General features: G+C 39.1%; 1 protein-coding gene across 2 annotated transcripts in view; it reads right to left on the bottom strand.

Annotated features, from left to right (window-relative positions):
* RELN (reelin) overlaps positions 1 to 16,549 on the bottom strand; it is a 519,854-nt gene that overhangs the window by 104,625 nt on the left and 398,680 nt on the right. For both annotated transcript variants that reach the window (XM_029233992.1, XM_029233993.1), the window contains exons 23-27: positions 15,271 to 15,408; positions 14,218 to 14,404; positions 6,963 to 7,168; positions 4,164 to 4,335; positions 3,483 to 3,683 (exon numbers count right to left, since the gene is read on the bottom strand). In XM_029233992.1, coding sequence (XP_029089825.1) covers positions 3,483 to 3,683; positions 4,164 to 4,335; positions 6,963 to 7,168; positions 14,218 to 14,404; positions 15,271 to 15,408 — 904 coding nt within the window. The remainder of the gene's footprint in view (positions 1 to 3,482; positions 3,684 to 4,163; positions 4,336 to 6,962; positions 7,169 to 14,217; positions 14,405 to 15,270; positions 15,409 to 16,549) is intronic.

Raw genomic sequence — 16,549 nt, 5'->3', positions numbered from 1 at the left:
TATTTCATTTGTTGGTTGGTGCCACCATAGAATTTTATTGTATAAGACTTTATAACTAAGAATAGTCAAATTTTATAGAAAAAAACTGAAGAACTCAAAAGAACATAATCATGACCAAAAAATAAAGGACGCAGGAAAGGTAGGCCCATAGGCAAATAACACTGGGTCAGAGTTCAAGGGCCAACCAGCTCATCTTTGTGACTATAAGGTAGCTTGAGCCAGTCTTTCAAAACAGGAAGACTCCATATTTTCCTTAATTCCATGCTCAGAGCTAGAAAGCGTCTCTCAGAAGGATTTAAAAATGTGGCTAATGGCAATTTTATTGTGATTCATTTCTCCAAGTTTACATAGTTAAATGTCAAGAAAATAAATAAAGACTTGACCCTCTCAGATGCATGATTACCTTTTGTAACACAAACCCTTTTATTATATTACCGGTTAGTAAGCACAGTCTTCGGTTGGCATGTGGTGACAGCATTCACACTGGGCACACATAGTTAGCTTTTTGTCTTAGACTTATTATCACTGCCACTGTTTCTAAAGTAAGCAAGTCGATGGAACTTTCAGTTCTGTGACATCTTCGTGATTTTTTTTTTTAATTGACCTGCCTCTTAACTGTTGATGTCTTCTAGAATGCAGTTCTTGGCTTTCTTATCTTTTTACTCCATACATGCTTCCTAATCTCATTCACAATCATAATTTCAGATTCCTTCTGAATCCCTATGACTCCCAGATATGGTCGCTCTCAGGTTCTCTGCACAATGTACATAACTACTTCCTGTGCATCTGCCCTTCAGCAATCCACAGGCATCCCTAAATCCTATATTTGCAATTTCAGTGACTGGAGGCAGAAGTGTGGGAGTCATTCTAGAATCCATTCTATCACCCAATAGGTCACCCAAACCTGTAGACTACACACCTTTAACATCTTTCAGACCCATCCATTTATCTTATAATCCCAGGCTACGCCTTAATCTGGCCTCCTCATTTCTTACTTTGATGACTGCTCTAGCATCCTCACTTTACTCAACATATGCCTGACAATCTGAGTACTTCTCTCTGCCTCCTCTGCTATCCCACAGGTCCAAGTTCCCATCATCTATTATTGGGATCACCACAATAGCTGCCCAGCCAGTCTTTCTATCTCTGCCTTTGACTCTGCCAGTGTACTCGCAACACAGTCACCGGAGTGATTCTTTAAAAGCCTAAGTCAGAGTATGTCACTCTTCTGCTAGCCATTTTACTTAGAGCAGAAGTCAAAGTCTGACCTTATTTTTTTCTACCTGTCTCCCCTTCCTCACTTTGCTCTAGTCACAGTGGCATCCTTCTGGTTTCTTGAACTTTTCCAAGCACACTCCTACTTCAAGGCTTTTGTCCTTTTTGTTCTCTGTGCCTGGAGTGCTCGCTGCATGACTCCCTCCTTCACTTTTCACAGGTCTCAGATTAAAACTTTTATTAGTGAGGCTAACTTGACAACCTTTTACAAAATAGTAATTATCCTCCACCACCCTAGTCAAACTCTCTATTCCTAGTTATTCTCATAGCCTAGAACTGAGCCCGGAACATAGTAGATGCTTTACAAATATTTGCTGAATAAATGAATGAATGTACTTGTTGATGATAGTTTTCCCTCCTGTTAAGTCAACAGAATGATCTTTCTAAAACACAGGTCTGATTTTTACATTCAATGGATTAAACATCTTCCATGACTCATCGCTCTTGGGTTAATATCCAAGAGACTTACAGTATCATATAAAGCCCATTAGGACAAGTCTTATCTCTTATTTCTGTGGCAAATACTCCAAACTCCTTAAATTTCTGACATTTCCATTCTCACTTGCACTTTCATGTATTTTCACATATTTGCACATTCTGTTCCCTCCAACTAGAATCCCCCCACCCCCTCCACTTTTCAGCTGGCTAAGTCTCTGTATTTCCAGAAACTTCCAATTTCAACTCATCCATCCATCTATCCATCCATCCATCCATTTATTCAACTAACAGATAATTTTGGAGCACCTGCCATATGCCAGGAACTATGTCAGGTACTCCTATAGTATCAGAGCCTCTCTCTACTGCAGCACTCCAGCGACTGTATTGCAACTGTTCACTTTTCTGGCTCACTTGCTAGTTTCTGAGCTCCTTAAGGGCTTGGGCTATATTTCTCATCTCTATGTTCCTAGAGCTTAGTGTTGACACATGGCAGGCAGTTACAAAAACTTTACCAGCACCGTGCCTTTTGTAAAAATAACACCAAGTTCTTATTACAGATCCCAAATATACATTAATTATCAATCCCCAAATCACTCATATTACATACCTATTATCAACTGATAGCCACAAATCAACAGTTTTCTGCTGATGTGATTCGAGAATTGAGACTTTTCTTAGGCATTATGCATTGTTGCTGGTTGTTTAAGTACTTGAAACATTTAATAATGTTTTCTCTATTTAGATTTCTAAACTTCAGAATACCACCTTGCAGAGTTCAACACCTACACACTATCATGATTTTGTGACTAATTAATTAGAAAACGTGCAAGATGAGAAAGAGCATATTATTCTGGCAATGTATTTGCTATTGCTGTAATTTTGTTCCCATTTTAGGCAGTACCAACAAATTAATATAGAGTCATATACTGTTATGAGTGTTCTTTCCATGGCAATTTAGCATCAAAATCTAAACAGAGAAGGACAACATTTCACTAATCATCTTATTTATGACTGACTTGTTTACAGACCTCTGGAAATTATATTTGAAGAGCTTCCTGTAAACAGCTGATCTCTTTAATAATTCCATTTGTAACTTATTTAGCATCTGCATCCTGCCATTATGTAAGGACCATGTAATTGTGCTGGCTCATTGAAACTGCATTACTTTCGACCCCAGAATTCACCAATGGGATTTTATTATAAACACAATGAAATTTTGATTAGCGTTCTAAAAAAGGAGCTTGTCAAAGTAAATACTTGTTATACATATTGACATGTTATCACAGCAGAGAAAACAAGCAGCTCTTAAGAGAACAATGAAAATTAAAGTAAAAATTTACTCAATCAAAGGAAGAGAAATTGTTTGAAAACCCCATAGTAAAAACATAAAATTACTCATGAGTCCAAAAAGCACTAGTAAGCTGAAAAGGAGAACTTTTCCATTACCATTCAGAAGCGTGGGATTTATTAAGTCACAATCAGATTGAAATCCTCAAAGTCATCTTTCTTTTTAATTGTGGTAGAGTTCCATGAGCACTTTAAAGAAATACAATGACATAGCCACAACTCCTGGGGCTCATTAAAAACTGACAAGCTGTTTCCCTTATGGGTAGAGCTAAAAAGCTTTGCCATTCTAAGACTGTTGGCAACTTTGTTCAGATGAGTCCCTACTTTACTAGAATATGAATATTTTGTGTTCTTTGTGAATTTCATTTAGAAATCTGGAAGATGGCTGCTCCTTAACCTGCAAGAAGTTTGTGCATAAATACCTTAAACTGCAGCACATATCCAGGCTTCAGCGTCAAATCTCGAGTTACTGCAAATCGATCCCCATCTGATTTTCCAAACACCATGGCTGATGGCGTGGCAGAGCAGAAAGTTTCATTTTTAACCATTCCTTCGTTAGCCAACATCAACCACACACTCATTTGATTCATAGGGTAATCAAAAGCCGGCTTCTCATAAAAGTTCTAATAGGAACAACACAAACAACACAGAAAGGCAATTTGGTAGCTTTGAAAACAAGAAAGGAATTTTCAGATCATGACATGCAGGGTCATGTACTATTTGTATTTCTAGGAAAATACAGCAGACTCTCTAAATTAACTTTTTTTTTTTTTTAAAACTGCCATGAACTTTTTCTCCTGATTATTTAACTGGATATATTTTGCCACTGTGTATCTAATCATTTCATAAACACACTAATAATCATGTTTAATGACTTGGTAAAACTTTCTAGTCTTGTTTTTTGTTTTGTTTTGTTTTTTTAACATCTAAATAATCTATGAACTAGTAGCATAGAGAGGTAAAAAAGTTAAGTGCAAACACAGAAAACTAAACTACATGTTCAAGTGTCAAGCACTAAATCTTTGGGGGAGTGAGTAGTTATTTGATCCCATCCTCTTTTACCATTCTATGTCTTCCTGGAGTTCAGACATAATGAGAAGTACCTGGGGTAAAGTTGGGTTGACAACTGGGATGATTTGTTTTTGCTTCTCGGACAGAATGATGATGTCATCGACTGCCCACTGGTCATAGCCCTCCCCTGAGAACACAGGCTGCCACCAGCGGAAACTGGTGCAAGGCGTCTTGGCAGCAGCTGGCAGCTCCAGATAGACAAATCTGCATAAAAGCAAATCATTTAGCGTTGGGAAAGGAAAAGCTGTGTTTTTCTTAGCAGCTGTTAAAATAACACGAGTAGCAACAAGAGAAAGTTATGTTTTGTTTGATGTCTTGGTATTTTTGTAAAGTTTCTAAGTTTAGACAGATAAGACAAGAGGTTTAAAGTTGTAAGCAAGGTTAGTCCTGATCCTGGTTTTTCCGTTTGTAATTGTATCTTTCGGAGGCAAATATTTCAACTGCGTTTGATTCATTGAACAGTGTCTTCTGACTACTATGACAATGGCCATAATATTTTAAAGAAACCCTTAAGAAAAAGCTGTTCCTTTGTATGTTATTGCATTAAAATAGCATTACAATTTTTTCAAGGCAGTTCTTACTTATTGGGGGAAAACATAAATAAGCATTAAAAACGAAACATAAATCACCCATAAGCTACCACATGGGGTTGGCCTCTGTTAACAATTTGATGTATATCATTAAAGCATGTAATCTTTTACATAGGTGAGATATATGTATGATTCGGTATCTTACAGTTTAAAACTTAACATTATATCATAAGCACATTCTCATGCCAATAAAATAACTTCTTAAGATCATTTTACCATTTATATAATTTTTCATCACACAGATGTGCTAGTATTTATTTCACTTTTCCTTATTATAAATAATTCTGTGATGAAAAATCTTTATGTATAAAGCTTTATGTATACCTCAGTTTATTTATTTAGGGAAGATTCTTAGAAATGGAATTACCAGGTCAAATAAACTGGTCACGTTTAAGGCTCTGGATTTTTCCAAATTCCTTTCTGGGAGGGTCGTGATGGTTTGCAGGATGACATGAGAGGACCTGTCTTGCTGCTCCATGTGGAGAGAGCACTTGGTGTTATCATTAAAAAATGACCATTTGACTGTTGAAAAATGGTATCTTTTTTATTGCCACAGAGGTTGGATATTAATAATATTTTATTAAACATATGTCTTCCCTGCTGTGTAACATCTACTCATTCCTTTTACCCATTTTTCTATTGGGATCTTAGTGTTTTTCTTGATAATTTATTTGTATAAGCTCTTTATAGGAACACTGATCCTCTATTTCTCGTATTTGTTGCATATATTTTCTCAGTTTGCTTTCCTTCTTTTCATTTTTTTTCTGTTTTCTTTGAAATATATGTGTTACATGTGTATGTAGTTTTACATCTGTATGTAGTATATTTCTGTGTAAGCAGTCCTTTTCTTTGTTAATTCTTGCGTTGAACTTATGTTTAGAAAGTTCAGGTCTTTTTCCAAGATCAGATAGCAACCTAAGTGTTTAAATCTTTAACCAGTCTTTAACAGTTTTTGCTGATGTAAGGTGATAATCTAAATAGGTACTTTTCCCCAAGAGCCTACCCATTTTTTTCTAACACCATTTGATTGAATAACCATTTCTTTATCATTGGTAGTTGATGTGTCTTTTTTTATATATGTTTGTACAGATATCTGAGTCAATTTCTGGGTCATCTATTTGGCTTGATTGTTCTATCCATGCACTGGTAGCATTCTACTTTAATACTGTAGCTTATACAATATGTTTTAATATTGTGCAGGGCATCCCTCTATATTTTGTCAAAAGTTTAAACTATTTTTGCCAGTTTATATTTCCAGATATAAAGCTCCCCCCCCAAAAAATGCCACTAAGATTTTGATTGGAATAGCATTAAATGTAAATTAAGAGATTTCTTCATATCACAATGTTCAGTTTTCCTATCCAGGGATGCTGTATTATTTTCCATTTATTTGTTTTCTTTTATATCTCTGAAGGAAGTTTTGAAGTTTTATCATTTCCTTTACAGAGATTCTCAGTATTGTTTCTTAAACTTATATTTATTTATGTATTTGCCATCATGGGGCCTTCTTCTGATATCTTCCAATTCAGAATTTCTTAACCAGTTTAGTGTCATACAACTCTTTGAGAACGTGATGCAATAGCCCCTAAAGAAAAACTCCCTTAAATAAAAATGGAATATCTCTGGAATTTGAAAAAGCTAGTGAATTTTTGTTTGTCTATATAGTACTCTAGTTGCTTTACTGAATTCTCAGTAATTTCCAGATAGACAATGCTATTACTTGGAAAAAATAATTTGAATAGTTTCAAACTGTTGTTTAAACCAGTTTGGCCCCATTATCAATTCCCCTTCTACTGTATGGGGGGAATCTCACCAGGCTCCATCTCCCACCCACCATCCCTGACTCTCTCCTTGGATGTTATGACTCTTGTTAGACCTAGTTGCCTCTTCTCTGGTTTCCACCTCTCCCCCTGTGTGCCTTAGAAGAAATGCTTTGGGTTGGTCTGTCTGCATATCTAATTGTGTTATATTATGGAGAGTTATGTCACCTTGAAATAACTCAATGTTTTAAAACAACGAACATATGAACCTTCAATCTACAAAATAGCTCTACTGTAAGTATTATATCTAAAATATATTTAATTTGTAAGAATTGGATCTACATATTTTTCAATAATTTTTTTCCAATAAAATAAGGTTCAGTTGTAAAATGCAAAACAGGGATATTAGTATGGTAAGGCCTAATAATAATCAAGGAGATAATAATTATTATCGCACTGGAAGGAGATTGGGGCTGGTTACCTGGGTTTGCTGAAGTCTGAGAAGTACATCTCTGCCAGCAGGTGCCACTGGATGCCCCCATTGTTGCTGTACTGGAGAAGGATGCCCTCCTCTCTGCTGTCGGGCTTGTTGCACGCAGCACTCTCTCCACCGATCTGTATGTAGAACTGGACAAAGTCCACCCAGGAAGTATCCAGATCCCAGCTCACCAACCGTCTTTTTCCAGCCTTTCGGAAGAACAGAAAAATCACAGATTCAATTATCTGGGAGCAATTAGTTGTTTCCGTTTCAAATTCACATGAGCATCCTAGCACTATGTGGAGATGATCTTATTCTCATTTATTGTTGAGAGGAGCAGCTTATGCCATTTAACTGCTCCTGGATCCATTCTATTAGTCTCTACATCACTGACTCCCAGATTCGGTTATGAGATCCTTGAGAACTGCTAATTCCACCAAAGGGTACTCAAAAGTCTTTAATAATAAAGCAAAATTCATTTTAATGAAAACACTCCCAGCATTCACTTTGGAAATCTCCTCCAGGCAGAGTCATGGAGAAGAAAGACCACATACATACTTTGAAATCAGCTGGAGCTGGGTTTGAATCTCAGCCCATGATTCATGCTGTTCACTAGCTGTGTGACCTTTCTGAGCTTTTATTTTCCTCAAAGTTATAACATGGGTAATAATACCTTCCTTACAGGGTGTTGTGACAATTAGATGAAATAATATGTTACATAACTTGCCTAGCACACGGCATCTCTTCCTGAGGGGACAATCTCTTAATAGATATGCCCCGGCTCTCCTCCTCCTGGGAATTGAGGTAAAACAGGCAAGACACAAACTTCTTGACAAAAAGAGAGTACTGAAGTCTCTCGGGCTCCCAGTCAGTCTATTTCTTGGAAATAGAGAGGGTGGGAGGGATCATTAAATAAGTTTTTGCAACCATTAAATGGTCTCTTTGTGTCTTAAAAATGTTAAAAACTTCCTCAAATCCAGCAACTTGCTTCTTTTGCTTAGTGCATCCCCTGCCTGTCACAGTTCTGTTGTGAGGTATGAGATACAAATTGACAAGGTTTGTCATCATTTCTGTTGTCTCTAAACGGTTTCATTGCTAACAGGATTGAAAAAAAGTTTGCTGATAAGATTCTTTCACCCAAACTGATTCTGTCAAAGCTAATCCATGGACTGCACTGAGTGGTCTTAGAGAGTTTCCGAGGAGTTCAATTAATATTTGGGAAGAAAACCTGAGACAGAATACACAGTATAGAGAAAAGCACTCCTCACACTTATAATTTAAACCCTACTCTAATCCACTAAGTTAATTAAGAAAGGGTTTCAGTTATTAGAAGTCACAGGGGAAATACTTGGGGATAATTATAGGAGTACACTGTTACTGATAAATCTAAAGCCAATTAAGAGATTCCAAAATAGACAAGGGTGCCAGCAAAAAGAGAACTGAGGTCAATCCTGAGACAGAAACTCATTTTTTGGAACTCTCAATTTTATGTATGTATTAGAAGAAATCTTAAAATATGCATTTTCAACGTGTTAGATGTGCTTTTCATTTTTCTTGCTGTTGATTAGAAATAGTGTTAAGTGGAAACAACTCAGAGATTATTATAATCTGATGTAGAATTTTTGTGCCTCAGGATCAGTACAGGAAGAATGAATCTGAGAAGAACCTAGCTGGTTAATTCCCACCCAGCAAACTTCTAAACGATAAAGATCTAAGATGAGGAGAATGATAAAAATCCAACTATCACAATTAAATGGTTGGAATGATTGGTCAATTGTGAAATTCACAGAACAGTGTTGTTCTTCCAGGAGACTATGGTGTTGCTCTATAGAGATTTTGAGAGTGTTTTGTGGGACTTTTTTTTTTTTTTTTTTTGTGGTACGCGGGCCTCTCCCTGTTGTGGCCTCTCCCGTTGCGGAGCAACGTGCAGGCTCAGCGGCCATGGCTCACGGGCCCAGCCGCTCCGCGGCATGTGGGATCTTCCCAGACCCGGGCACGAACCCGTGTCCCCTGCATCGGCAGGTGGACTCTCAACCACTGCACCACCAGGGAAGCCCTGTGGGATTTTTTAAAAATGAAAAATATCATACTAATGCTTGGTTTGGCACTGAAGATGTTTTTTCCTAGAGAGTAGTACAAGTCATTTTCTTTTGTTTGGTGACCTGAAATGCTGAACATTGTTTTAAAGGGGGAAAAGAGAGAAAAAGGAAATGGCTCAGGGCAAACTATTTTGTCAGAATTTAGAATCAGATGTTAACACACGGTTTGCAGTTTTTCTACTATACTATGATCAATGTATTTATGTATATGTGTAGATATATATAAACACGTAATATGCGTATACATGTGTTGGAGTAATAGATTAAGGACCTCCTCATTCCTAGAGTGTGGAAAATACCCTCCAATTTCCCCCAGCATTCTAGGTTAAAATGTCTTCAGTGTTTAGATAAAATAATACAGAATTTAAAGGTAATGCCTACAGAATCTAGAGCCTTTATAACAAAACCTCTAAAATGCTTTATAAAAACTTTACCTTTTGACTTCCATTAAAATCTTCTTTAATCAAAATGCCAGTAGAATAAAAGTCTACTATATTTATTTGAAAATAACCATTTCTTTATAACTTTCTGTTGTTTTCCAATTTTCTTTCATCCATTCATTGATTTCTTTCTTCAGCAAATAATTACCGGTTGCCAGTTATACCAAGCTCAATACCACGTGTTACAAAAACAAACTTGAAAGGAGAGTTCACAGATACGTACGTGCAGGGAGAGTAATAACTTAGGGCTGCAGAGCAAGTTCTACCCCTTGTTAAATCCCATTTGGTCATATGATTAATGATCAATGCTCCAATCTATTCGGTCTCAAGGGTATTTATTGATATGTAAATGCCTAACGCAAGGCATGCATTTCTGAGTTGAACATCTTATCTAGAAGTTTGGCTCAGTCAGTAAGACTGTGCATTTTGCTGGGTACTGTGAGAATAAAAATAAAAATATGATCTATATATGTAGGGAACACAGTGAGAGGGGCAGTCAAAGAAAGGAAAGATCAGTGTACTCTGCCCTAGTCCCAGAAAGCCCCATGGAAGTGAAACTGAGCAGGACCCTGTGGGACTTCTGGGCACAAAAGCCTTTCCGTGTGCCCCACTCCTTGTTTGTAGGGAATAGATTCCAGCCTCTATGACCTTCCCTGAGTCCCAAAGGACAGATCCAAACAGTTGTCAATCAGGGAAGGGAGGGTATGCAGAGACAAGGGAGGAACGGCCAAGAAACAATAATGCAGCCTTGGTGCAGGGCTGTGGTTCTGCCTCAAGGGATACACATTAACAATATCTTTTGAGCTCTTTATAGAACTAAAACCCAACAAGTGGCAGATGTCAGCATTCTTCATACCAGAGAAGACCACCTGAGGCCAGATTAAAGGAGCCAGAGAAGCCTATCAAGAGATCACCTGAGATGAGATTAAAAGAGGGCAAGGGGCTTCCCTGGTGGCGCAGTGGTTGAGAATCTGCCTGCTAATGCAGGGGGACACGGGTTCGAGCCCTGGTCTGGGAGGATCCCACATGCCGCGGAGCAACTAGGCCCGTGAGGCACAACTACTGAGCCTGCGCGTCTGGAGCCTGTGCTCTGCAACAAGAGAGGCCGTGATAGTGAGAGGCCCGCGCACCGCGATGAAGAGTGGCCCCCGCTTGCCGCAACTAGAGAAAGCCCTTGCACATAAACAAAGACCCAACAGAGCAAAAATGAATAAATTAATTAATAAACTCCTACCCCCAACATCTTCTAAAAAACAACAACAACAAAGAGTGCAGGCCCTGCACACACCCTAATCTTATCAGCAACCCCACCCTTGAACTATTGCTATAAAACTCCTCACCAAATCCTCCCGGGGTGGGAAACAGTTTTTCAGGAGCCCACTGTGTCCCCCTTTGCCTGGCAAAGCAATAAAGCTATTCTTTTCTACTTCACCCAAAATTCTGTCTCTGAGATTCGATTTGGCACCAGTATACAGAGGCCAAGCTTTCGATGTCAGAAGCAGCAGGATTTGGGCAAAACACTGCAAGGTTTATATGGATGTGAGAGGCCGTGGAAGGCATAACGGAAAGCAGTGGAGGCTAAGCAAAGAGGGAAATTGGCAAAATCTGGGATGATGAGGAGAGCTTCCTGTTTGGAGCAGAGGACTCATGTTTGGAAAAAGAAAATAAGTTCTGTAGTTAGGGCAGCAGTATTGGAGACTATCCTGAACACTGGTGATGGAAGAGTGACAGGACAGAAGCATGTTTTTAGAGAAATTAATCTAGGGTGGTCTGCAAAGGTCTAAGGAACACTTCCTTTGGGTTATTACCCCTTCTTTACTTCAATTATGCTGGCTGGTGGCAGGTACCAAACTGTGTATCCCACCTCTCTGCCAAAGGAGTGAGTACGTAACTCTGGCCATGCCAATCATATCACAACATTCCCCAGACATGTGACTGGCCAATCAGAAACCTTTCCCACATTTTCCTATGGAGTTGTTTATAGAGCTCTGTGGCCATGGTTTCACTCTCACAATGACAGCTGACCTGAAAAGAGTCTCCTCTTAAGGAGAGAGCTCTGTGGGCATTTGAGTTTCCAGCTCCATGTATCTCTGAGTCAAGTTTCATCTAAGCCCTCCCTGTTTTGATTACAAGAACCAATTTTCCTTCTTTTTTGCTTAAGCTAGTTTCTCTCACTTAGAATTCAAAACAGATCTGACTGATACAAGAGAAAAAAGTAAAAATATGATCCTTAGATATTTTGACAAAAATTTAGGGAGAAAGCTGGTTTCGGAGAGGAAGAGAATGATTTTATTTTTGAAATGCTGATTTTGTTAGTGGCAGGGCATACATATGGAAATATTCAATGATACCAGTTTGAAATTTATTTTCATAAAATGTAATTATGATAGCTAACACTTATAGGCCATTTCTATATGCCCAACACTATCTTTTATTCTTTACCTGCATTAACTCACTCTCAACATCCTACTTTACAGTCGAAAAAACTGTGACACAGAAAGATGTTATAACTCTGCAAGGTGAACCAATTAATTAGTTTTGGAGCCCAGGTATAAAGCCAGGTAGCTTGACTCCAGACATAATCTTGAATTAAGTGTTAGAAATATTGATATGTAACCTTTATATGTTTAAAATATCTGTGTGTATGCACACATGTTTACTGGGGTGTTTGGGTAAATATTGGTTAAGGATTCATAATCTTGTTTTAAAATTGATGCTTATGGGAGACACAATCTTTTCATTTCTGCATGATTATACAATGTACCCAGATCTATGCAATGAATATTGGTCACTTATTGACTATTATCTCTAAGAATAATGACATGGGGATCTTAGATGTCAATGGATAAGAAATATCATTAAATGGAATCCGTCCCTGATTTTCTGTCATTTTCCAGCTTGTTTACTTTGTTATTTACATTTTCTTGTTTACATTTTCTATCTTGTTTACATTTTCTATCTGATTCTTTGTTCTGCACCTGCCTCAAAACGAAAGCTGTACCTATTTTTGCATTTGCATACATTAACTTGTTTTGGATTTCTGCCCAAACAGGTTCTGCAACACATCAGCCCTATGGTATATCACCCACCTTTGTGTACTTGCTATGTGACGTGGAACGGGACATTTTCAGTTGTCCTAGAATTGGTGGCTATAGTCCCTGCTGGAAAGAAGTGGTGCTGGTCACCCCACATTCTAAAGAGAGCTGCCAATAATTAGGGTTGAACACATTGCTCAGGTTGGAGAGCTGGACCTGCTCCCCTCTGCAGTCCTTTCGAAAACTATATGAAGAGATGAACTGGAGGAGGCAGGAAGAAAAGAATGTCCTGTCTGGACTGTAGCAAGGGAGGAGAGGAAGGTGGTTCTCTCAGCCGCATCCCTCACCAAGCAACACGGGTTAGGAGTATTCCAAGAGAATCAGACTTAGGGATTCTGGCTGGCACCTCAATCCCTAGTTGGTATGTACTGATCTGTCTGCTTCCACTGGGAAAGCTGAACCCTGCAAGAAAACCGTCTACTCAGAGTCCCTGTTATGAGGTGCCCCCAAATTCATATGTTGAAAGGCTAACCCTTATAGGGATCGTATTAGGAGGTGAGGCCTTTGGCAGGTAGTTAAATGATGAAGGTGGAGTCCTCATGATGGGATGAGTGCCCTTATAAGAAGAGACAGGAGAAGGCCTGCTTTCTCCCTCTCTGCTCTCTCTCCACCATGTGAGGATACAATGCAAAGATGGCCGTCCTGCAAATGTGGAAGCAGGCCCTCACTAGACATTGGATCTGCTAGTGCCTTGATCTTGGACTTTCCAGCTTGCAGAACTGTGAGAAAAAAACATTTGCTGTGGAAGCCACCCACTCTATGGTACTTTGTTATAGTAGCCCAAGTTGACTAGGATGGCCCCACATCAGCCGATGCCACCAGCAGCCACCAAACTGAGCTGAAATAGGACCTGAGAAGTCTGCTCTTGATGTAGAGCTGGTCAGTACCCTAGGAATGGCTTTGCACGAGCCTACCCTCACCTTTATTCCTCCTTCCTCCAATCATATTGTTGGGATTAATGGAGTGGCAAATTGAATAAACATTTCTAGATATGTTTTCTACATGTTAGGTACCGTTCTACATGATTTACAAGTACTAACTCATTTAACCTGCATAATAACCCTAATGAGGCAGATACTCTTTTACAAACGAGGAAGCCAAGTCACAGAGAGGTTAAGGTATTTGTTCCAAGTCACACAGCTAGGAAGTGGCAGAATCAGACTGAAACAGGCAGTCTGGCTCCAGAGTTGCTGTTGTTAACTTCTAAGCTCCACTACCTCCACCACCACTCACGTCCTCACCCCCAGGCCCGCGTGCTCACACACCCTCCAAAGCCGGGTATGAGAAGGGGCCAAGACCCTGCCCCACTCAAAGCCCCCCAAGACACAAGCCTGGCTGGCACTGGAGGAAAGGAAAGCAATGAGCTTTAAATCAGGTCCAAGAAAGGCAGGAATTTTAAACCGGCCTATCTGGATTTGTAGTAAGCAAAGACAAGCATAAAACTATGAATTTCCCAAATGGAGCTAAGGCATAGAAATTTGACAAAGTCCAGTCAAAAGCAGGGAATGTAGGGAAAAATAAAACTGCATCCTATTTGTACCTTCTGAGTTCAGACGGCTCCAACATCAGTCACATATTGAAATAGCTACTGTCCTGATCACTTACTCCCGGCTCTTAGTCCTACCTTGCTGAAATACAGAGATGATCCAGAAGAGATGACTCCACACCCTTCTTCTGGTTTTACAATTTCTCCCCCAATAACTTCTTGCCAGTCAGACTCCCAAGCATTTGGGTCCTCAAAGTCCGACATGATCGTGGAAGGAAGGGCAGCTTCTGGGTGGCACTCAGTGCCTTGGTATCCCTGGTCACACCTATGAGAGAGGAGGGCCGAGTGAACAAGTGATGGACTACTGTGTGAATGCCACAGCCATCTGACCTGCAACATTTCCTATATCTCACTTTTGTTAGGTATTAGCATCTGTACTAGACTTTTCTCTACAGTGCAATCTTTGAATATGGTGGTAGCAACCTTCAGTTTTGCACAAGGGGGAAAAAGGGACAGAATCCATTCTTAAAACAAATAGTGCTGTAACAGGAGAGATGAGGCATCAAGTAGTAACGAAGAAGGATACAGGCGTGTGTGCACATGTGTGATGGGGGGAGGGGAAGGATCGTGAGATCTTCCCGTAGGTTTAAAAGGTCCCATATAAATGTTTTTCTGCTCACCCAACATTTAATTGTGGCCGTGTTTTATAGTTCCTCTTTCTGATTAGATTATGTCTCTTTTAGAGTCTTTAAGTATTCAAGTGTGTTCCTATCTCATCCTCATTAGCGATAATCACCATCTCCCACGGTATACAACCTTGAGCTTCTGATGAAGTGCTGTAGGAAAGCGTGTAGCAGCTGTTTGACTAGACCTTTAAGACTATCAAGGGAAGGAAGGGGGAAGCAATAGCAAGGCTCTGTTAACTAACAAAGAGGACTTTGGGGCTAATTGATAAACTTTGAAATTTAAACCCAGGAGGTTACATTTTAAGGTTTACAATCTATGGCTTTATACCTATTGAAATACAACAATATCTTTTACATCTAGAATAAAGACAGAAAGGAGGATCGTTTTCCTTTGGCGATCTCATTATTTATCAGGTGATCCCTATAACTGATGACAGCTGCTGTGGTATGGCTATAAAAACACATCCGGAAAAGCAGAGTCAACCAGGCCTCCTGACGCACGTACCTGCACACGCCGTGGTCGCAGGAGCCGTGCCCACTGCACATGTTTGGGCACTGCTGCCCAATGTAAATGCTGTCTAACGCCCACTCGTCTTGGGCAGTGTAATAGCTCTGACTCCAGCGGAAGCGGGTGGCGCTGGACCTAGAAAAAAGGCACAGTAACGAAAACAGTATTTTAACTGACATGGGACTGTATAGACAAGGAACGGTGGAGCTCAAAATCCTTCAGAGAACGAACTCTCTGGAACTTGAATTTAGCTGCTAATCATCCACCATGAAGGAAAGCCTATTTTGTATATACCTCAATCTTAATTTATTTGAGACTACATTTAATTAATAAATTTGTATTTTAAAGAAAAACACAATATCAGATTTTTGTTGTTGTTGCACAGGGATCTGACGCGCGGAAAAGAAAGGAAGTAAAACGATATTTTTTAAAAATAAAAATTTGTAAGAAACTGTCTCTTTCACAGATGAAAATGCGCAGTGTTTAACTTACAGTAAGGCAGTTTCTTAAAATAAACGTATCAGTAGTTATTGGAAGACTTCCAGTTAGCTCTCAATATAAAACAAAGTTTTGTTTGGAGGTATGGTTTTGGGGTTGACGGGATGGGCTACAATGTACTATTTTACAAGTAAGAACATCTGGGTGCTAAATCCTGCTTCTTATTTCTAAAACATTAACTTGCTTAGGTTTCACGGACAAGCTGATGTTAAGTGGAGATAAAAACTTTAAAACAGTCCATTACACATAGAGAAACACTTGGGACCCTGATTCATCTACACTACATATAAAGTCTAAAGAAGAGGATGTTTTGAGAGCAATGGCAGGAAGGTTTTCATTCACTGACTACCATAAAAAAATTCTTTTAAAATCACATCATACTTTTCACCTCTAAGAACTTTCAGGGATCCATGATTAGTTCTTTCTGGTCAAAGCGCAAGAAAAAAAAGAAAACAAAAAGAATTTGCAGAATTAACGTGCATGCTCAGTTCCATTAATTAAACCCTCCCCAAGTACACTATCTACAGATACACTTGATCTTAATGGCTCTGAATGATCCATTAAAGTCTACTGCATCAATTACCCACATATTGAATACTCCCTAAGTACATAACAGGTTGTTAAAATCCAGACTAAGCCTTTACTGTTTATTTTACTAATGATCTGTGGCTAATAGGTTGCATTTTTATTCCTAGTAGGATGATTCCAGGAATCACTGAGGTGCATCCACTAGACACAGGTTAGCGGGATATCAGTGTTCTTCATGGTACATACGATG

Source organism: Monodon monoceros, unplaced genomic scaffold (genome assembly GCF_005190385.1).
Source record: "Monodon monoceros isolate NGI ecotype Baffin Bay Population unplaced genomic scaffold, NGI_Narwhal_1 Super_Scaffold_2, whole genome shotgun sequence".
Lineage (NCBI taxonomy): Eukaryota > Metazoa > Chordata > Mammalia > Artiodactyla > Monodontidae > Monodon > Monodon monoceros.
Note: the sequence above shows the minus strand (reverse complement) of the source record. Positions and strands in the feature narration are given on the sequence as shown.